Consider the following 24,451-nt stretch of genomic DNA (forward strand, 5'->3'; position numbering starts at 1 on the left):
TGAAAGTTGGGGTCATGGAGAAATTATAGGTCAAAGAGTGAGGAGAATTGAGATGAGAGCTCTAGGTATAGGATGTGGAATGGGGAGACTTCAGGGGTAGGAGGTGATGGCATTTGGTTGAATGGTTGATGTATGGATCAGATGGAGATGATGCCTTCATCTTCTTTGTCTTTGTAACCACCTTAAGGAAATTTTTAGAGAATCCATAGGATAACATATTTTTTGGTTGTTTTTAGAGGGGTCTTCCTGGCTGAGGAGTGGTAGTAGAATTTTGTGAAGTGGGATTCTCTTCTTGGAAACTTACCACCCCACCAGATGATCAGAGATGCTCCCATTGTCTGAGTGGTGGTGTTAACATAGGAGAATACTTGTGTATGACCTAGCTAGGAGGCTGCTGGCTGGGTTAATGAACTTGGTAATGTTTTGCTTAAGTTCAAATTTTGCACTCATATTCTTCTCTCTCTCTCTCTCTCTCTCTCTCTCTCTCTGTAGTTCTGCCCTCTTCAAGTAGTAAAATGTTTGTTTTCTATTTTGTATGTTTAGTGAGGATCTACTTCTTTCCTGTGAGGGCTTTTATAGACAATGTGACTCCCAGCCCTACCTCTGACCACTTGCTCTCCAGTATGAGGAAAGAAAGCAGGACACCAGAGGGGTTTCCTTTGTAACAATCATGACTTTTTTATTAAGATAATTTTGTACAAGACTGCAGTTGAAATTCATCCTTTTGAAGAATACAAAGTTTCTGTATACAGAAAGAGAGAGTAGTAGTAGTCATAGGAAAGGTAAAATAATTCCTTGTCATTTCAGAGCATTTATTGCAATGCTTATAAAAAATTTGCATAGAGTATGTGCAAGGATTAGGGTGATGATGAAGAAGATGAGGAGATGTCATCTCTATGTGGGATACACCATTAATTTGTATGGTTGGTTTGTTTTATTTTTCCAGGACACACACACACACACACACACACACACACACACACACACACACTGACACACACACATACAGTGATAGAGGGGCCCCAAAGGATGCTGGAATGAGGAAGAATCTCTCCTACATTGGCAAAAGGGGAATAGTTTGGTACCCTTTGTCTAGTTGTTAGATTGAAATTGGAAAGGCCCTTCTATGCTTGGGGCGGGGTTGGGTGTTGGTGTCTCTAGGGTGTGTGTGAGTGGGTTGGTGTCCCAGTCTCTTTCAATAAATGAAAGGAGGGTCCATTTCTAGCCAAGGCTATAGGAGAGAGGAGTGGACAATATGTTAACACACTCAAACCAGTAATGGATAAGTTCATGGCAATATGGGGTATTGGGAGGGTGATCATGGTATTAATATGAGGTGCTGGTAGGAGGCAGGGCACAAACCTTCTTCTCTGAACAGTTTGGCAGACAGGTAGACTGATATATAGTTTTTTTCTTCTCCAGAGAAAGAGACCTTGGTTCTACCCTCCATTTTTAGAAATCCCTTACTGTTACAAATTCATCTATGGCCATCAGAACACATACTTTCTTCTATGTGAGTTGGACAAGACTATGAGGACACAGATCCTAATGATAACCCATTTCCCTTCCCCTCATTTCTGCCTTTGGATTAAGCTATAAAAATAGACATATTTTTTCTCTCACCATACTGGGCTGTCTCCTCCCCCATCACACATATACACACAGAATATGCTAATTATTTTTTCACTTTTGCTTTTCTCTTTGAGGAGAGGAAGTAGGTTCTCTGGTCCATCATCTGGTCTGCCTGTGAATTATGGTTCAGGGTTGTGGACAGAGAGAGGAAAATGGACAGAACATGTGAATATTTCTACAGAGACACACATGTGGTTTTAGCTATTAAAAGTTATAGATATTTAAAAGATGACAAAATAAGTGTCTTTTTATGTTATTCCTCCATCTAGAAAATTAATTGGTATGTTTTCCCTTTATTTGACACATGCAATTTTCTCTCCATATTATGCCCTACTCCCCCCATATCTAAATCTCAAAGACATTTTTATATAGTTTTATCTAACCAATGTGGGTGGGATGGGGAGGAGTGAGAAAAATGTGTTATGTGGGATTAGATCTGGCTTAAAATCAGTTGATTGGCATGAATATCATTAATCATGGAGACAAATATATGGAAGAGAGGGGAGAGAAACTTTGCCACATTTATGATGGGGGATATGTGCATAATTTAACACAAATATTGTCTAAATACACAGATCTCAACTTACAAAGTCATGGAATTAATACAATTTATGATATGGGGTGTGTGTAAAATAAAGTAGTCCTCTGTCTCTCTATTGATCCATCTTCAAATGGCAATTATCTTTTCTGATGTGCTTTCAAACACAAAGGAGATTCTAAGAAGACAATTAAATTCTATTAAGTTGCATGTGTGTGGGGAAGAGAGAATGAATGTGTATATGATAAATTATATATTATTTCAACATGTTTTCTCTAAAGCTAACCTCCTCTTGGGTTGTGTGGTAGGATGGAGGAGTTGAAATGGACCAACTGACTTTCTAGAAAGGTTGGAAAACTCAGACTTTCTGTCTGTCTCTGTCTAACAAAAGTGGGCAGGCAAACCCAACAAAAGGATAAAGAGAATGGTTTAGATTCTCCACTGAGGTAAGTTCAATTACATTTTCTCTTAAATATATAATAGTTGAATCTCTCTCATACCCAATCCCTTTCACTGTTCCAAAAGACAAAGAACATTTGGATAACAAATCAAAGAACTACAGGCAAAAAAAAAAAACACATCCAATTACTAATCAAATTAAGCCCCCTCATCTTCCAGCAACCATATCCCAAATCTCAGGTAAGTACCTCTGCTCTCATCTCCTGCTTCTTCTTCGCTAACCCTAAGCAATAGCTCAGGTGGTAGGGTTCATATACATTTTATTCTCTTCCTACTCGAGAACCTATGATCTAATCCATCCATTTCCAATTCTGCTCCTTTTCTGCATAATGAACCTGACATGTTTAATGATTGAGAAAAGAGGGAGAGTGAAACAATCTCTCAATCCTAATCCAAAATTTCCCATACATCATATTTTGTTCTCCATCTTCTTTAACTACACTCTCATTAGTATTCTCTCTTAATCCCTAAGGAGAGATATCAAACAGCATCCACATTCTTTTAGATCTCATTTCATATTTCTCTCTCTCTCTCTCTCTCTCTCTCTCTCTCTCTCTCTCTCTGAAAAAGAAGAGCAGCAGTTTTGGTTTTTTTTTTCTGTATAATATTCATAGACTACAGCAAGAGTTCTATTCACTTCTGTTCAAGTATTCAAACCCTCACAAACATATCCTTAACCACCTCTCACCATTGTCTTGATATTCTCATTTCCCTTTCCAATCAAATGTAGAAATTCCCCCCACTTCTTTCTATGCCAACCCTACTCTCAATCCCACAAAACTCTCTTCCCCTTGGTCCCTCTTTTCTCCTTTTCCCCTACCACAAACAATCTTAGGACACACAGAGAGAGATTCCAGCACCAGATTTAGGGGAAACATTCTCCCTAACTCATGCCACTTTAAAAGAACATCTTATATAGTTAACAACAGCTGTGAAGATGGAGGATGACTGAGAAGAGGGACAGTGTACAGAGCATGACCATTAGAAAAACACTCAAATATATGCATCCAGAGGTTCACAATCAATGCCTAGGATGGTATAGTCAGCATTTGGTGCCATTGTGAAGGGAAAATCAGAAAGATAAAACAATCATGTGTCCAGAACCTCATATGGTATCTTCCACATTGTAGGAGGTTAACCAATGTTTGCTGAATTATTGAAACAGGAAGAAGGAGACCACTGAAAACAGGCAAGATGACAGTCAACATAAGACAGAACTAATGAATAGATTTTTCTTCTGAGTTAACTGGAAAGATTGATCATTAAAGTAGTCTTAATGGAACAAAAGAAAAATCAACAATAAAAAAGAATTGTTGTTAGAAAGGAAGTTGAAACAGAAAATGTAAAAGAGACAAATGATAAGTAGAAAAATCTTCTACCAAAAGCTCCCCATTACATGGCCCCAGAGACTTAAATCCCCAGGTTCCAAATGGGATATATATCTTCAGAAACATAGAGGCCTCAAAAGCAACTCTTATGTATCTCTACAAATAAAGATTGGGAAGAAAATTTAAAAGATATAAAATGAGTATTCCTATATATGTACATATATATATATATATATATATATATATATATATGTATATATGCCATGGATCAGTAAATTGATCTCTCATTCCTAGAAACATTAAAAACCAAACCAATCTTCTTTTACTTTCAGAGAAGGAGCTATAGTGTCTAGAACAGGATGAGGAACATCTGACCCCTGGGCAGCATAAGACCTGTTATCTGACATTGTCATGGCAACTGAAGGTAGAACTCAAAATTCAAAAATCTAGGAGCTTTTTAGGGGTGAATAATGTTACAAATATCCAAATGAATATCCAAATATCCTAATATCCATGGCAGGAAAAAAGTTCTCAAATCCTGGTCTAGAAGAAGGAAAGTGACAGCTTCACTGTTTTCTCCCTTGATCTAATATGCCCCATATACTTCTTACTTCCTATCTGAAGTTTGATGTTCACTCCATTTTGGGGCCACCACCAAGAGTAACACTGACAAGCTCAATGAGCATCTGAAGAATGGTAAATGGAAAGATGAGAAGAAGAGAAATCATGTTTTGCCTCCCTCTCTCTCCCATACAGGGATTGTTGAAGGAATAAAAGATGCTTTTCTTGGAAAAGAAAAGGCTAACAGGCTGGGAGTAAAGGTACAAGAACTGTTTTTGAGTATATTTGAAAAGCTATCCTCAGGGAAGGAGGATTAGTCATTCTGTGTAGTGTTGGAAGACAGACTAAGAACCATTGAGTAGAAGTTGCAGATTTGCATGCTTCAATGCAGTCTATAAAAAAAAGACTTAGTTTGACATATACAACAGGCTGTTTTCTCACAATAAGTAAAGTAAAACTATTCTGTTGCTGCTCCAATGTCAAGTTGTAATTTCTTTAAATGAGAGAAAATGAACAAAATATTGCCTGTCCTCTTCTGTCATGAAATGTAAAGTCCATTTCCTGTGAGAAAATAGTCAAAGAGAAGGGCACAATTTAAAGACATGCTTTCAATTGAGGGGCATAGGAAAAGAAGATTAGACACTCATGGAATTGAAGATTTATGTGTTCCTGGTAACTTTTCCAGAGGTAACTGGAAGATGAGCTGCTTATTGTCTTTCAAGAAAATGTACACTCATGATACCTCCAGTTTTTTCTTTGAGCATCTCCTTTCATGCCACTAAAGGGATTCTAGAAAAGAATAAAAACCTAGATACCTCTTCATGTGCTGAATCTGTCCCTACCCACGATCTGTTTCCATGAAGTGCTATCATAATGTTTCTTATTATGGAAATTATAAAGGAAAGGAAATTGAAGTAACCGCTTCCCAAGGCCAACCTGTCACAATACAACCTTAAGTTGAGCAAAAACTAAGTCAGGGCAGTGGCCATAATTCACTTAAGAGATTATGATGACCTGGACTCAGTTCATTTACTGCATATATATATGATATTGCAAAGGTGCTAATCATGGGAAAATGCACTTAAAACTGGAAGGAACCTTAGGGAGTCAACTGGTCCTATCATAAGAAAGATGAAGAAACTGAGGCCCATTGAGGCTAAGGTACTTTCCCAAGTTCACATAGGACATGATGAACAGAAGAAGGATTGTAACCAAGCACTTTGATTCTAAATCCTATGCATTTCCAGCTTTCATTTTGACCAATAACAACCCAGAAGGAGCATAAATTACTACTCATCCCTGCACACATCCAAGTCATCATTACTGCTTTTTGGTATGCTGTTTGTTCTTCTGATTAATATTATAGGCTTCCACCCATCCCTCTCTTCCCTTTTACCGACACCCAACTTTTAGGTTTTCTCTGTTTCTCTCTCTTTTTCACCTAGAATTCCTTCGAGAACAGAGATTTGTTTCCATGGCACATGGAGAACACACACACTTAGAAAACAGATGACATCCTCAGGAAGGAATTTACTTCTTTCTTTCTATTTCCATCAGAAGAGTTTGTTACTTTTGACCATCTTTTTAATCGATGAGAATTTTTTCCATTTTTGTTTTGTATCCTCAGCACCCAGCAATGGTGCCTCACACATAGTAGGTGATGAAGTATGTACTGGATTGAATAAACTTTGAACATCTGCCTCCAAACACTGTATTGAACCAAATAAGAACTGGAATAAGAAAAGCTAACAGTCTTCTCCACCAGTAAGTATCTAGAGTTCTAGAGTTAACTAGTTCAAGCATAACCTAGTCCCTCTTGCCACCCAGTTCCAGACCTCTTTATTATAGAAAGGACAAGGGACCCCCTCCATTAATTAGCAGTAGTTTTCAGAGTGACCTGAAGGAAACCTTCCCCCCCCCTTTTTTTAGCTCTAGTACTCTCCATTTTAAAGAACTCAAACCACATTAGAACAAAGATTCTCTTTGGTCAACAATCCATTTTCCTTTTATATTCACCACCACTCCAGTGAGAACATTATATACTCAATCTCTAGTTCTTCATGTTCTATTCCTTCCCCACACCATAATACCAGATAAATGACTTCATAAGATCCTTCCCTCTTAAGACTCTTCCCAGGGAACTATGGAAAAAATCAAAACCCCCAAAAATCAATTCTCTCTTGTTGATGGGGACCCTCCAGATATAAAATAAAGATGAAAGGCAATACATATAATGCTTATTACAACATGATATCCTTTCTTTCAATGGGGGCACCATATCTCTGAGCATATAGCTTTTCCTTCTAAAGATGAAAAAAAAGTTTGCAAATGGGTACCTGGCCATCATCTAATAGACATTCTAAGTTTTCTTTCAGTTGGTATATACTCTGAATGGTTCTTCTGCTTTGAATAAAGAACACTCTAAATTCTGGTGAAGCCTCTGGAAATGGCTATTTAGAGAATTCCCTAACAGATTTCCACAAGGACCATAAGGGCAGGTTGTCATCATTCCACATTCAGGATGACATGACTTTCATACCTTGTCTTCCAGGCTCTCTTTTTAGTTTGATTTGATTCATTACCATCCTCTTCCTGCCCCCCCCCCCCGTCCCAGGTCTGACAATCCCATTTTCCTCCCCTTGCCCCCCTGCCAAAAATAATAAATGACATCAAATGACAGGATAAATGAGATGTGCTTCTCCTTGCTGAGTGCATTGACTTTAAGGCATAGGCACAGATTTGCCCCTCTTTGAACAGAGACGGTACGGTCCCTTGTCCCAGTACAACTGCAATCCAGGGTGACCCCTCACATTGACAGTGGTGGGAGGATGGCCATAGACATAATCAATTAGCTTATGATTGGGAGTGAATGGTGACAGTCAATCTGGATGGGTGGCAGCTACTAGTGGCTCTGGGAGATTTCATACTTCTGCTACTATAATTAAAGCTGTCCTCTTTTCATCCCCCATCCCCTATTCAACTCCTTCACAATAATCAGTATTGATTCACAAATTCAAAAGGGAAGGAAAAGGAACATTTTGGCACTAACAGAGGACATATTCATTTGATAAGCAGATTGCATTGGACATTGACCCATGAAGATAGAGTATTGACCTTTCCAATAATAAGATCTCAAGTGTATTGTCATCCCCTGTTTTTTTGGATCTTAGATGAAGTGGATCTGAGCTAGATATTTGTAAGAAAATGCTCTAAAAAATCTAGTCTACCCACAGACCCTGAGGAAGCACTTGAGAAAGAAAGATCAAGTTCATTTAATTGAATTTAACCTTTGTTAGATTTCATCTTATACTGTGTTATATTCTCTCACAATCTTTCCTTTACCCAAGTGGCCAAAATGGAATGATTTTTATCCCCTTCCTTAATCCAGATCACTAAAAAACAAGAAAGCACAGAAACCTTTAGATGACTAATGACTGGTTGTCTTCCTTTCCTGTGCTCCTGTGTAACTGGTACACAATATCTGTATCTTATTTTATCCTTCTCACAAAATTTTTCATTGGTAGAGTATACCTTCTGTACAGAACTATGTGGTACTTGCACTTCCTGGACATATCTTAAACCATAGCCATTTTGTGATATTTCCTCTAGAGTAGTGAAACAAACTGATAACCTTCCTGCTAAGAAGGAGGGGATTTCTCAATCCACAATTAAAGATAGTTCCGTACTTCATTTACAATATAGATACTCCTTAAATTGACCACAGCATCACAGATGAGGGAGTTGACTCATCATACTTGTTAGGGAATACCACATCAAAATATTGATGAAAAAGGAGAATAGCTTAGAACTTGAATACACTCTACTGAGAGCCCATGACATGGTCAAGAATGAGACCTGGGTGTCTTAGGTTCACCAATGCCTGACTTCCATCCCTGCTGCCTTGAAATGCAGAATAGGTGTTCTAAATCTCCCAGGACCATGACCAGAAAGAAGGGCTGCCTTGTCACCCTTCATCATGAAAAGAATCCCACTTTTGGTTTATGCCAGTGGGATTTCATGATGATAAAGGGATCTTACTAGTCTATGGCATAAAATGGCAGACTTTACATTGTTTTTATATTTCAGGAGTCTGGAAATATCCAGTCTGATAATCTGCATTAGAGATTGAATTTAGATGTGAGAGACTGATAATGTGTAACTGGGAGTCACCCATGGATCCTTTTGTACTGAAACCTTCATTTATACAGAGGATTCTATTTCTATCTATCTATATATTTATATTTATATATATATATATTTATTTATATCTATCAATATATATAAGTTTCATAGCCCCACCCTCACGCACACTCACAACGCACACACACGCACCAAAAAAGGTCTCCAATATGCTTTCCGGGTTCTAGTCAAAAGAGTCCACAGCAAGTGTTCATTGAGACCAAAAACCAGCCCCAGTGCCATCTTCTATTATCTGTGACGCTCAGTCTTTCTCAGAGGCAGACGCTGGTGTTGATCTGACAGGTAGAACCACTTCCTGCTTGAGACAAGAAGAGTCTTCCATTGGAACAGACACAGATCTCAAATACTTTTTGCCGGGTTCCCGTAGGGGAATAAGATCCTCGAGGCAGTCTAGGTAGTTTGATTTTGGCAGCATCTAACTGGATCTAAAGCAGACAAGGGAGGACGAGACAAAGTCAATCAATTATACAGACTAAAGTTTATTTGTATCATGTACAGACAGAATAGGATATTCTCACCTCTAGAAAATCTCTCAAATTCATTTTCATGGAGGCTCAGAGATGACCATGGTAGATATACATACCATATAGGTCCTTCAATAGATAATTACCAATCTTCCTAAAGTTGGCATTTATATAGATGGTGGCAATGTGCATTATGAACAAATAGCTCTTGACTGAAAAGCTATCACAGAGATTTCTGTGGCCATCCCCATAATCAATTCTAGTCTAACTTCATGATTGCCAAGATCCCTTCATAAGTACATAATTGCATATTTACTTCACAAAGGTCCTATTCACCAATTTAGATAGATCAAATAAACCAGATGGAGCCACATCTTTCCCCATCAATGATCTGGATGGAGCATGAATACATGAAAGGAGAATGAAAATGATCAGTGGTTCTCTCAATGTTTATAAAGATCTAAGTTGAAATATAAATATTCATACATCTTAATGGAGATATCTATATCAACATATAAATATGAATATATTTCTCTATGTATACAGGCATCTATATTGGTTTACAAATATCCACAAATGTATATTTCTTTGTATATATTCACATTTTTTTCCTGATTTCAATCCACTTTAATTAAGTGAGAGTTAGTACTAATTCTCAGTGTGATAATAATTAGATCATTGCACCAGAATCTTTTTCCTGTTTGATGGCCTACTCTGTTGTTGAAACCAATAATAAATAAGGAAATGATAAGAACACATCTAGCTTCCCTCAGTGTATTCAAATTCCTAATTTGGAGTGAAGTACATCTTACTCTACTGAGTAAACCAGCAATTTGGGATTTTTAAGATGTCAAGGACCTCAGAAAAATTCTGGAGAATGTGAGAGGAATCATGGGACTGGACATAGTTTTCTTTTCTTTTTTTTTTAAATTTTCATTTATGTATTTATTTATTTATTTATTTTTGCAAGGCAATGGGGTTAAGTGGCTTGCCCAAGGTCACACAGCTAGGTAATTATTAAGTGTCTGAGACCGGATTTCAACCCAGGTACTCCTGACTCCAAGGCCGGTATTTTATCCACTACGACACCTAGCTGCCCCTGGACATAGTTTTCAAAGAGGAAAAATAATAGCAGGAGAGCATAGATTATATTTCAATTCTTGATAAAATTCTAAAATCAATAATGTATATTTAATAATGGAAGCAGTAAAAGCCAGTATGGATTCATCCAGAACAGGTAATGTTCAGGGAACAGGTAGCAGACTGATGCTCCTATTTTGACAGGATTAGTAGACTGGTTGAATATCATTAGAAAGAAAAACAAACAGACAAAGTCTCATATCACTTAAAGAAGAGTGATAAAGGCTCAATGATGGTATATTTAAGTGGATTCAGAACTTACTGAAGCATCAGATCTGCCCTTGAGTGCAGAGCTAGAGAAGCAAGGATTTTGCAGAGTTAGAAGCAAGGTTTTTACCTCTAAGAAAAAAAAATTAATATCATAGTGTCAAAAGGAGAATGGATTGCCTATAGAGATAGTGGATCTCTCTCTCTCTCTCTCTCTCTCTCTCTCTCTCTCTCTCTCTCTTTTACTGGAGTGAAGCAGATATGTATACCATATTATTGCTTTTGTAGCTATAGGAATAGTTGAACTGCAAGGTCTACTGTAACTCATTGACTAGAATTTTTAATAATTTCAAAGCACTATTGATTAGACCAGTGCTGTCAAACTCAAATAGAAATAGATAATTGAGGACCACATACTGTCTTAAAGAATCACAGATCAACATTTTATAAGTTGTAATTTTTTTCTTTATTTTAATTAAACATCTTCCAGTTTCTTTTAGTTTTGTCCTTACCCCAACTCAGGAGTCTCTACTTAGGAGCCCCCCCCCCCCCATCTGAATTTGAAATCTCTGGATTAGAGCAACTTGGTAAATGCCATTGATGTGATACTTTTGGTTTATATGAAACCCGTTTTTTCCATTAATGAACTTCTTCCTCACTCCTTGGCCACCTTCATGGCTTCTTACCTCTCCATCTTTGGATTCCAGCCTGAGCTCTGTTCTACATGTGGCTTCCATATTGCCAGCTTCAGCATTGATTTCAACTCCTCTAGGGGCTTCCATCACTAAGGAACGTGTGGGGGACTCGAGTCTGAAACAACAGCAACAAAAAAACCCCAAAACAACAAATGTTAGCCTATTCTATCATACTCACTGATTTATCTCTGGCAAGAGCTGTTTCTTCTGACATAACTAATTTTCCACCCCATCTTGGTTATCTTGTTACTACTCTATGTATCACTCTTCTCACAGGAATGGAGTATTTTTGTGCCCCCAATTCACAAATGTGCCATTTTTCATTTCTTTCACAGAACAATTCCATCATTGTTGAGAGGCAACACAGCATAGCAGATTGTGGGGATTTGGCTCCAGGAAGAACTTCACTTCCAGCTACTTTATTAGTTGTGCGACCTTGGGTAAGTCATTTAATCTTTCTTGGCCTTGGTTCCTTATTTATAAATTGAATGAGTTGGACTAGATGACCTTTAAAGTTCCAGCTCTAACTAGAGCTAAATACATGGGCTTGGTATAATTTTGTCTTTTTAGTATTTATGGAACATGGGTAATTGGTGAGCTTAAGGAAAACAGACAGGACTAGGATGCTTTCTATCTCTTTTCTTATAAAATGAATGGTGACTGCATGCTTTAGTAGAAAGAATATTGAATTTGAAATCAGAAAGCTTGGTTTCCACTTGCAACCTGTATAATATTAGACAAGGCACAGAATCATATATTTCAAGCTAGATGAAACCTAGCACATTATGTAATCTAATTTTTACAGATAGGGAAATCAAGGCTCAGAGAGGTGAAATGAATTGTCTAAGGTCATAATCATTAAAGAAGCAGCGAAAGCAGAATTAGAATAAAATCTAAGAATTCCAATCTTTTTTCATTATATCACACTGATTTCAGGGCCTCAACTTTGTCACCTGCAAAATGAGACAGTCAAACTAAGATTCCTGTCCAACTTGAAAAGTTTTGCTCTGTGATCTATTTCTCTGAGACAGGGCGGTGCTTCAGCGAAATTATGGAATCAGTGTTTGTTTTAACTGATCGCACCACTATTTCCTCAAATCCTCTTTTTGTCCTATGCTTGGTGGGATCAATGAAACCCTTTAGAGAAGACTTGTGACTGGAAGAAATTCTATCTGAAATCCAGGCTGCTTTTCTTACTTCCTAGACAGTTGTGCATTTCCCCTAATAAAATCTTAGTATATCTGAAAGAGTAAGATTGGTAAGAGGGAAGAAGATCCATTTCCTTTTTCCTTTCCTTCAGGCACCTTCTTATTAATAACTTTTTATACTCATCTTTCAGGGGAAAAATAAATTTCAGATTCAAATGTATTCACAAGGTATAGCTTGAGCTATCCCAAAATGACACCATTCCATTCTTTTTTGTTAGTTTGTTTTGCAGGGCAATGAGGTTAAGTGACTTGTCCAGGCACACGGCTAGGTAATTATTAAGTGTCTGAGGTCGAATTTGAACTCAGGTCCTCCTGACTCCAGACCTGGTGCTCTATCCACTGTGTCACCTAGTTGCCCCTGACACCATTCCATTTTTGACCTCCACATATTAATGATGTCACAAAAGTATCAAACTCAAATAGAAATGAATAACAGTAAACTGTACATAAGGATATTTGTGAGCCATGCACACAGAAAACCATAGGTTAATATTACTGATGCTTTATTGTTTTTTATTTTTTGGTATGTTTCCTAATTATATTTTACTCAGGTTTGGGTCACATTTGGGAGTGTTTGGAGAAGATGTGGACAACTGATCTAGAACATTTATCTCCCTTCCTCCTCATTTCACTGAACCAAAAGCAGTCTTGGGTCTTGCCATTTTTCCCTCACACATTTGACAGTTGATTATACATGACAGACTAGCCTGAGATGTAGAAAGAGAAAAACACTCAGAATCAATGTTAATCAAGCAGCAAGCATTTATTTAGAGTCTGCTATATGCCAGAATGCTTCGTGGTTGTCAGAACATAAAAACAAAAGTGAAATAGTCCCTATCCTCAAAGATTGTATGTACATTCTATTGTAGAGATATCATATTCACTTAAAAACAAATGCAAATGCACACAAAATAAAATTAAGGGGCAACTAGGTGACTCAGTGGATAGAGCTCTGGGCTTACAGTCATTCAGACTCAGATACTTATTAGCTGTGGGGTCCTAAGCAAGTCTCTTAAGCCTTTTTGCCCTAGTTTCCTCATCTAAGAAAGGATCTGGAGAAGGGAATGGCAAACTACTCCTGGATCTTTGTCATGAAAACCCCCAAATAGGACTACAAGGAGTCAGACATGACTGATAAGGACTGAAAATCAACAAATACAAGATTTGAAAGACAGATAGGGGGAGCAGGAAAATTCGTAAGTAAGGGGTGACACATGAGCTGAGCTTTGCAAGAGGTACATTTTTAGTTAATGGGCACAAGAAGCAAAAAGGCAGAGAGAAGACATATTAAATGGTGAAGGGGCAGCAATTTTTCTAGGTCTAAGGATATGTTAGGGGATGCACAGGTCTCACGATTCACAGCTCTATGGACCTTGGGTTGCATCTCTTTCTCCTTCCATTTCCATCTATATTTTCTGTTTTTGCTTTCCCCTTATATTTTAAGTACACTCAGTTCTGGCTGGTCTCTCAACTCTGCCATAATTCCCCATACCATCAGATGAGTAAGATTATGTCTTCCACAGGAACAAACTACTGCTTATAAATATATTCATTCTTCTTTCTGGTCCTATGAAGTCACCATGATAACAGCCATGATTAATTGTTTTTTCTTTCTCTCACTTTTCATTTGCCTTCCTAAATAAAATCTCACTTTCCTTTTACCCTTTGACTGCTGTTAATATCCCATGTAACTCAATTTACCCAGAGTGAGTTGGTTGTCTAGGTCCAGACTTTACAATTATATCCTTATACCCTCATTTATAAACCATAATGTTCTATATGAGTGTGAGCTTTTAGTTAAGCTATAATTAAAGAGGACTCTGAAGATATATTACCTTTCTGCAAGACAAAATCAACCTCTAACCTCTAGCACCCCACTGACTGTGAAAGACTGTCTGATAACATTCAGATCACAGAAAGTTCATCTGTTCTTCCCCCTCCACCTTTTCCATCACACTCTATGAACATATCCATTGTAAGGTAGGAGTAACCATTTGTCACTGAGGTCATCCTTAGAAAATGTTTCTTCACTTTTTGTTTTTGAAATGTTTTACGCCTCAGAAATTCTGCTTAATATCACTGGAATTAGGATTGGACTGACCTGCCCAGGGATTTAATCAACAAGATCCATTATTACCAAGCTTGGGGAGCATGAAGCATATAGACATATTGTTAAGTCTTTTGTTTCCTTAATGTATATCTTTTATGTTGCTTTTATTTTCCATATTACTTTCTTTCTAAATATAGGGTATTCCAAAGTTATTTGTGTTGTATCATGACTTTTTGAGACCCCCATTTAGAATATTTTTGACAAAGATACTGTAACAGTTTTCCATTTCCTTCTTCAGCTCATTTTATAAGTTAGAAACTGAAACAAATAGGAATATCACATTTACTAAGATCTTCCTGCCTCTAGGTCTGGCACTCTATTCATTGCACCAAATCTAAGCTGCCCAAATCTTAGTGCAGTTTTAACTGACTGACTTAGGGGGGTCATTCTGTATATTCTGACCTTTCTTTATCCTATTGAGGGATCCCTTGTCAAAAAAAAGCAGTTTGTCAAAACCCACCAACCCATCAACTGAATCTGACAGTATGTTCATATATTCCACATTCATAGTGCCCCACCACATTTTCTCATTTCTTCTTTGGGAAGGTTAATTATTACAACTCTATAATATTTTGCTTCTTTTTGTTTGGTGGAAAAAGAGGTGAAGAAGTAGTGGAATGAAGACTTCATGAAAGAGATATAAGCTGCATCTATTCTTAAAAGGGAAAAGGAATTCCAAACAAAAGAACTAACATGAGTAAAGAAATAGAAGAAATTATGCTTTGTTTTGTTCAGGGAAGCTAGGCTCTTTTGTTTCAGGAGTACTGAGTGCATAGAGAGAAAATAATATGACATAAAACATGAAAAGAGTATGTGGATGCAAATATGAAAGGTTTGGAATGGCAGACTAAGAAAGATGGCCTTCATCCATCCAAACTCTGAAGGACTTCAGGATTTTTGAGTGTGACATAAAACAATTAGTGTCTTGAGAAGATTATACAAAAAGATTGTAGCATGGTGGGGAAAGGAAACTGATAGCTTGAGAACTCCGAAGGCCTTCAATGAAGGCACAATCTGTAGAAGTAAAGAAGAGATGTCACTGGATGCGGGAAGAGATAAAGGAGTTGAGTCTTTGGTTTCTCATTGCATTCAAAATTGTGCTTGGAAAGAAATAAGCTACTCCCAGATCAGTCTTATTGACTTTGTTGCTCTACCACTAATCTCAGAAATGATATACCTTTGAAAGTTGCACAAGATCTCACAACTAGGAAACAATTGGCACTTAATTTCTCTTACTCTTAGTCTGATTACTTGTTCCCATTTCTAGAATTAATTTCATAAATCAATGACATGTAGTGAATGTTGGAGGGTGTGTGTGTGTGTGTGTGTGTGTGTGTGTGTGAGAGAGAGAGAGACAAAGACACACAGTCACACAGACACACAGACACACAGACACACAGACACACACACACACACACACACACACACACACACAGATCTCAACTTACATAATGGTTTCCTTGACCATCAAGCATAATCTTTAAGGCTTTGAATGAACTATAATTATGTTTCTGTCCCTAGAGTGTCTCTCATTGACCATTGGTGAGTGTGCCTTTCACCCAATACCTTGGTTTCTTTTGATTTCCAGGAAAATAGCATCAGACACATGTCTTTGTGTGCTATAAGGACCAGGCAATAGAACTGGAGTCAACCACTGGGAGAGAAATGAGAACCTGGTTTACATATTTCCCACTTAACCAGTTACCTGTAAGTGAGGCAATACTTCTTTGTTTCTATCAAGATGGAAAGTCAGGAAAAGGAAAAAGAACAGTAACCATCATTCGAATTCCAAGCTGTGATTGCCTCTGGATGCCATTACACCAGCATTCTCATCACACTATAGCTTCACAGTAGGTTGGACCTTACCTCAACCTGGTATTACCCAGGCCATTTTCTCCAACTGCCCCCTGAGGCCCATGGCACACTGCAGAAATTACATTACTCTACTGAGTGCTTTTCCTTTCAGCCCTAAGGCAGGATTTCTCATGTCAAGCGAGAACTCTTCCATCTGTGACAGTTTCATGCTTTGTGCCATCTTACTAGGGAGACTCTTTTCCTAAGGAAGCATAATTCATTGATAGGGCAGTCAATGAGCTCTTCTAAAAACCAGCAGGAAGTCAAAGTTCCTTTCTGATTTCTGTGCTAATTTTTTTTCTTTTTTAGGTTTTTGCAAGGCAAATTGGGTTAAGTGGCTTGCCCAAGGCCACACAGCTAGGTAAGTGTCTGAGACCAGATTTGAACCCAGGTAATCCTGACTCCAAGGCCGGTGCTTTATCCACTATGCCACCTAGCTGCCCCTGTGCTAATTTTTTAAAGTATTTTTTAAAAATGCTAAACATCAAAAATCCCCTTGATCTTTGCATTGAACTCACATCATAGCAATACTTATAGTGATAGGGTTAGGAACTGGACATTTAAGTTCATGGTGCAAGAAACTTCTGGTGAGTAAACTCCTTCTACCCATGCCTAGCAGTGTCACCATATATGTAATTTATAATTTTAGAAAGTTGCTTAGAGCACTAAGAAGTTGAATGACTTCTAGAGTCGTAAGCCAGTTTATATCAGAGATAGGACTTGAAACCAGGTAGTCCTGGCTTGGAGGCAAGTTCACTTAATATTTGTGTGATCTCAGGCTAGTGATTTTACCTTTTGGTTCATACCAGATGCTCTCTAAGCTAACTTCCATTCCTAAATCTATGTACCTTTGCCAATCAACCAACAAACAAAAAATTTGTTGCTTTTATTTGTTAAGTATTTATTCCAGCTGCTCTGCCCCAGGTACTTAATGACTACTGGCTACTATGTAAACAGATAGTGTTTTTGACACTGACTCCCTGATGACATAGATATTTTTCTTTTCTATTTGTTTGGACAGATATCTGGATATTAATGTCATTTTTATATCAATTAATAATATAATTAATATAATTAGCATTTATACAGTACTTTAAAATATTCCATTTTATCTTAACAACAATCCTGGGAAGTAGACATAATTATTATTTCCATTTTACAAATGAAGGAATTGAGACAGACAAGTTAAGGGTCACCCTATTTAGGGTCACACAGTTGGATTTGAACTACACTGCTCCTGATTCCAGATCCGATATTATTCCCAGAACCACTAAGATATACATAGATTTTGCCAGTCCCTTCTTCCTGAGATCAGGAGCATTTGCTCCCCTCCATGTAATTGTTAAGAAACTTCGAGATAGGAGTTCTCATGACTTGAATCACTCAGAACCCAATTGCCTATTTGATAAATAACTATGCTTCTATGTTTTTTGAAAATTTTAAAGACTCTAGAGAAGATGCAGAGTTGGTAGCATTGGTTTTTCTGACTCCTGAGCTGACTTGGCCATCTGAATTCTGTCTAGACCAAATGCCCTCTTCTCCCTGCTTTCATTTCCAGCAATCCTCTATTTTTCTTTCTAATCCATGTTCACACAATCCTAACCATAAGATTTTTTTCTAGGTTTATTAAGAAGGCAAAAAAGGACACACCAATTCAGAAATAATACAAAAAAAATTAAGATAATAACATTTACCCAGTTCCTGTGTAAATATCCTCAAAGTTGCTAAGGTGTCTTACCTTAAAGTTCCCTTAGGTTTTATTTTAGCTATTCTTATTGCCCTTGGGGTGCAAGTGACACCAATACATCTACTCTCTTTGTAACCCTTGAGGAAAACAGTGTTGTTTTTTTTTCCCTGAATATGCTACAGACTAATTTGGGATTTGTCTACTGGCTCATTCCATTAATACTAAACTTACTCTTGATTAATCAAGAAACCTCCTGATGGCACTGTGGTCTTGTGATGCCCCACCTATTGTTCTGTATACTCATTTAGCTAGGATAACAGTGGTAGAGTGGGAAGAGCAGTGGATATTAGAATGAAAGGACCTGGGTTCAAATCCTGATTCTGTGTGTGAACTTAGGCAAGTATTTGAAAATTTCTGAGTATCAGTTTCTTCACTGAATTGAGGTGGTTAAACCGTTATCTCTTCTAGGTTTAAATCTGTGATCCTTGGTTCCTTTATCTTCCCCTTACACTATCAAAGATCCCCCAAAGAAATACAAAGTAGATATATGCAACCATTTTCTATCATTTCAAACATCAGTTCACATCCCATACAATGTTTACCTAAAATATTGTGATCCATTACAGACCCCATTCACCCAAACTGAGATCCAAGAAACAACAAAGAGCTTTATCATTAAGCTGAGCATATTTTGCCTTTCTCTTCCCCTCCCCACCAAGTTCTTTCAAAGTAGGATATTTTTTCTCTATATTACCTGTGCTTAGAATAAGATTTTGCTTTCAGTAATCACTTAATAAATGCTCATTGAACTGCTCTTCTGAAAACAATGTTAGGTCAACAGTCATTAGTAAAAAAATTTTCCCTTTTGAGAACAGCCATATCCATCATCATATTTCTTTTTCCCAAGGTTTCCTGAGAGTCCTGGATTGCTCTGCTCTCAAATCCTTTGATTCTATTCTGCCTCCATAAGAATCATGGACTAAAGTGGACTACATGACATTTTTCAATTACTATTAAGTTACTCAAAAGTCTTACGCTAAGGCATTTCTTATCATCACATTAATCATCTTAATAGCTGGCATCAGTACAGTGCTTTATGGATTCCAAACACTTTCCCATATATTATGTCACCAGATTCTCATTGTAACTCTATGAGGTTAGAGGGAGAAATATCATCCTTCATATTTTATTGATAAGCCAACCTAAGGCTTAGCTAGGTAGAGGGATTTACCAGGCATAGTATCAGAGCTGGAACTTGTAACTATGTTTACTTCTGGGAAGGTTCAGTGTTCTTTCATTGATACCATATTGTCTGTTATAAACTTATTTTTTTCCTCTCTAGGTTTTTGCTCATCTCTGAAATGAGAGACTAAAGAAATTAAGTGTTAAATCTGTTTTCTTTCAGTACTATCGGCCTGATTCCTGTTTTGATTCAATTAAGCATCATTATCCCTCTTTTCTTCTTTGCAGAAAGAGCTTTTCTTGGTCCTCACCAAGGATTGTGGTTACATGGAATTTGTTCATTCATAGATACCTCTAAAACACACTTGTGTGTCTATAAGAAAAATGTCATGTATGTCAGATACTGAGTCTAATGACAATTAGCATTAGCTCTACTCACATGGCTCCCTATCAAAGTCCAGTCTCTTAAAGGCAGACACAGAAGACCTTCGGAAGCCTCTTCTTCTTCCCTTAACTCATCTTAGCCTTGGTCCAAACTTTCTTCTCCCATATATGCCATACATTGATCAAACACAGACTACTTGCTGTCATTTATACCACTTTGGTGTACAACTAAAACTTTTCCTCAAAGCATTTTTTTAAACATTGATTAACTGCCTTTCCCTCTATCCTCCCCAACACTTGGCATCCTATCATATCTTCAAGGCTCAATTCAAAGGCTAGGTCTTCACTAGGTCTTAAAAATCACTAAAGTGCAGACAGTTTGATTTGGTAATACTACTTCTAGTCCTGTACTTTAAAGAGATTTAAAAGAAAAGAAAAAAAAACCCTTTTTATAAAAATATTTATAGCACCTCTTTTTGTGGTGGCCTGGAACTGCAACATAAAGAAGTCTTATCAATTAGGCAGGGATAAACAATTTATGGTATGTGAATGTAATGGGATATTATTGTGGCAAAACAATAATGAAATGGATTGATTGTTTTGGAGTGAAATGAGAAGACCTTTGAGTGCATAGAATAAAGCAGAGGGAAATGAGAACTAGAACAATTGATAAAATGGAGTTCAGAGGACTCACTTATCAGAGACATGATGGACTTACAGTTCTGTTGACAATCAAATCAGATGATAATTATAAAAAATTTAGAATAGACATGACAAATAATAGGCACTTAATGCTTGTTCCCTTTCTTTTATCAAATGCAGAATTAGATATAAATTTTCAGATTCACTAGACTATTCATAAAGGAAGCTGGGTGGCATTGTGGATAGAATACTGAACCTGGAGTATGGAAGACCTGCATTCAAATCCAGCATCAGCACATATTAGCTGTTTGATTCCAGACCAGCCACTTAACCTCTATCTGCCTCATTTTCCTCACCTGTAAAATGGGGATAATAATTTCATCTATTTCCCAGAGATGATAGAATAAAATGAGATAAGGTGCTTTGAAAACTTTAAAGAGCTATATAACTACTAGTAATTTTTGGCTATGGGTTTTTAATTTAATAAATGATCATAAAGTAAACAAGCATATATTTAATATATGCATATATACATGAGTGCATAAGCACACAAATACAAACACATATAACACATATTCACACATAGCATAGCACACATGTTTACACATAAATTCTTATATGTATGCATAATGAACACATACATCTACACATGCACATATATACACATATACGTGTGTGTGTGTGTGTGTGTGTATGTAAGCTACCTCTTCCTCTATAACATCTTCCTTGATTCATACTTCCCATCTAAAGTATCTTCCTTGACATTTGCAGCATTTTACTGCTGCCTTTCTGAAGGTCCTGATCTGCTCCTAGTCTGCAACATTCTATTTTCTGGATATTCTTGTACAACTCTTCATGTCCTATTTTCCCTATTAGACTATATTCTCTATGATGACATAGATTTGATCATATCACTTTTCTAGTCAATAAATTTGACTGGTTACCCAGGATATACTATATATTCCTCTGTTGAGCTTTTAAATCTCACAGTTTGACTCTTTTCAGTTCTTCTTTTCTCAAAGAACATTCCAATGCCCACACTTTTTCCCTGCTAAATTGGTCTTTTCTCTGTTCCTCATACATGGTATTCTATTTCTCATTTCTGTGTCTTTGCACTGGCCTTGCCATACCTGGAATGTACTCTTTCTTCACCTTTTCCATCTCCTCCCAGAATCAGTTTTCCATATTACTAATAGCTATCATTTCTGTAACTCCTTAAAGTTTGCAAAATATTTCACATATATTTTGTCATTTATCTTGGTATCTTATCTTGGTATTATTCTGGGAGGTAGGTACAATTATTTTCTCCATTTTACAGGGGGAAAAAACTAAAACTAATTAAAAAATAAATGACTTGCTCAGAGTGAAATAGCTACTGATTGTCTAAGGTCAGATTTAAATTTAGGCCTTTCTGACTTTAACTACCTTGTATTCATTAGGTGTTCCTATGTAATATTTACATATACTACTGTCTCTATTTTTAGAATATAAGCTCTTAGTCATGAGGAATTGTTTCATTCTTTGTATTTCTACCCTTAGAGCTGGCAAAGTTACTTAGTAATATAGCTACTTAATAAATGCTTTTTGTTTGATTCTTTTCATTGTCCAAGGTCACACATGATATTCTATATTCATTAGATACTCAATTCATGTCTAGGGAATGAATAAACAAGTTCATGAGGTAATTTCCTCATTTTTGGAAAATCAAGAGAGCCTTCCCTAGAGTTGTAACATGTGTGAGTTATTATTATTTCACTTACTGAATCAATAGGTTTTTATTAAGCTCAACCTATGAGTTTTTGGGTATAAAAACAAACATGAAATGATTTTTACCCTAGAGGAGCATATGTTAATAACCTCATCAGTCAAGGATAGTCTCAGTAAGTATTCAACTCTTATTTATGACCAGGAGAATATTTCAGGCATTGATGGAAACCACACAGTTTTCAAAAGAGATAAACACTCTGCATAAATATAAATATGTTTATATGTTTATATAAACACATGTACACATATATACATACATGTGTATATGCATATACACATACATGGATATATGCACACATATACATATAATACATACATACAATGAGAACCACTGAAAATATACTGAAGGACTTAGTTTTTAGGCTGTTTGCTAACAGACAGGCCGCCTACTGACTGACTGAAGTTTTTCAAAAGATAATGTACTGCATCTCTGGTCAGAGTGGAGGTAGAAGAGTGTTAATTGCCAATTTTTCTCCAAAGTTTTTGCTGACCCTACCTGGGAAAGGAGAGAATGAGAAGCATGGTTTATTTTCTAGACTTCTTAAAATGTCAGTCATGATTCCTACATTGCAATTGTAGATGTCAGTTCATTTTCTTTAAGTATATCAATCAATCAAGTATTTATTAAGTATTTACCATGTGATAGACACTGGGGTTACAAATATAGAATATGAAAGAAAAATAGGCTCTAGAAGAAAAATCAAGGGCTTATACTCTTGTAGGACAGAACTAGCAATTTTTCATGAATGTGAGAGAAGAAAAAAAGCTTTTGTGCCTGGTGATGGATTTAAATGGACTTACTAATGCCATTAGGAAGCATGACAGAATATTTAGTGCTTATGACTAAATCATATCAACATAATAAAAGTGACAAAACTCCCAAAGTGAATTTAAAGATTCAAAGCTAAACAGTCAGACTACCAAAGGAATATTTATAGAGTTATATAAAATAATTATACAATTAATTTGAATGAATAAGATCTATAATATCAAGGAAAAATGATAGAAAAAGGTAGGGATAAAGGGAATAATAATAATAATAACATTTCTAGACTCCAAACTATATTATAAACCATAGCCATCAAGATCATTTGTTACAGGAGAAAAAAATAGAAAAGTAGCTTAATGGAACAGACTGGACAAGGAAGAAACAAAAATAATGGATCTCTATAATTTGATGTTCTTTGTTTTTTTGTGTTTTTTTTTTTTTTGCAAGGCAATGGAGTTAAGTGATTTATCTAAGGTCACACAGCTAGGTAATTATGTGAGGCCAGATTTGAACTCAGGTCCTCCTGACTCCTGGGCCAGTGTTCTATCCATTGATGCCCTTTTCTTTTTTGTTTTTTAATTTGATGTTCTTTAGATCTGAAAACATAAATTACCTACAAAAGGACTCTTTACTTGGAAGAAATGAAAAGCAATTTAGAAGAAATTAGACTTAGACCAACATCTTATACTATAATCCAGAATGAAATCAACATCGGCAAGTGACTTGAAAAAAATGAGGAGAAAAGCAGATCATATATCTTTTATGTCTAAAAGAATATGAGTAGGGAATGAATTCTTAGAGAAATATAAGAATAGGACAATTATAAAAGATATAATTGCCAAGAAAGCATTGAGATATTGCAAGAGTCATGATCCCAAAGCTGAAAGAAACAGGGCAAAAGGAATCCACAACTCACTGAATTGCAAGGGTTTGGCTTTAATTACCTTCAATGAAATGGGGGAAAAAAGCCTTTTACACACACAAAAATAATAAATTTAACATAAAAAGGAAAGTGGTTGACTGGGAAAACATCTTTTTATATATTATATTGGATAAAGAGTTGATATCCTATATAAAGAAGTAAAGAAAGATATAAAACTAAAAGGTATTCTCCAATAGACAAGTGATCAAAAGATATGAACAATTCTCAAAAAATTATAAACTAATAATAACCATATGAAAAATATCCAATTTTAAGAATAAAACTCAAAACCCTGAAGTTTTACCTCATACCCAGTGAAATTGTCTAAGATAAAAATCAGTGTTGGAAAGGGGGTTGTGAAAATGTAGGAACATTAACTTTGTTATTGCAGCTTTGAGTTGGTACAACAATTTTGGAAAGCAATTTAGAATTATGAAAATAAAATGACTAAGTCATCTATACTCTTTGCCATAGATATTCCATGATGAAGTATATATTCCAAAGCATTAATTGTCCAAAGAAAGGCTTCAAAATTATTTACAGCATCATTATTCATCTTAGTAGAGAAAAGGAAACAAAGATGATATACATCAGTTGAGCAAGGACTAAACACATTAAGGTACGTGAATGTAATGTCCTTGGTCAGAGTGGAGGTAAAAGAATATTAATTATCTAGTATTACCCAAAGGAATATATAAATAT

The 24,451-nt window shown here is 36.4% G+C and overlaps 1 protein-coding gene across 7 annotated transcripts in view; it reads right to left on the minus strand.

Annotated features, from left to right (window-relative positions):
- Positions 1-7,149: 7,149 nt before the first annotated feature.
- The window catches only part of SGCD (sarcoglycan delta), a 1,459,164-nt gene continuing 1,441,862 nt past the window's right edge, over positions 7,150-24,451 (minus strand). For all 7 annotated transcript variants that reach the window (XM_074212535.1, XM_074212534.1, XM_074212532.1 and 4 more), the window contains 2 exons: positions 11,216-11,339; positions 7,150-9,143 (listed from right to left, as the gene is read on the minus strand). In XM_074212535.1, the coding sequence (XP_074068636.1) occupies positions 8,970-9,143; positions 11,216-11,339 (298 nt within the window). In that variant the 3' untranslated portion in view covers positions 7,150-8,969. The remainder of the gene's footprint in view (positions 9,144-11,215; positions 11,340-24,451) is intronic.

Source organism: Macrotis lagotis, chromosome 1 (genome assembly GCF_037893015.1).
Source record: "Macrotis lagotis isolate mMagLag1 chromosome 1, bilby.v1.9.chrom.fasta, whole genome shotgun sequence".
Lineage (NCBI taxonomy): Eukaryota > Metazoa > Chordata > Mammalia > Peramelemorphia > Peramelidae > Macrotis > Macrotis lagotis.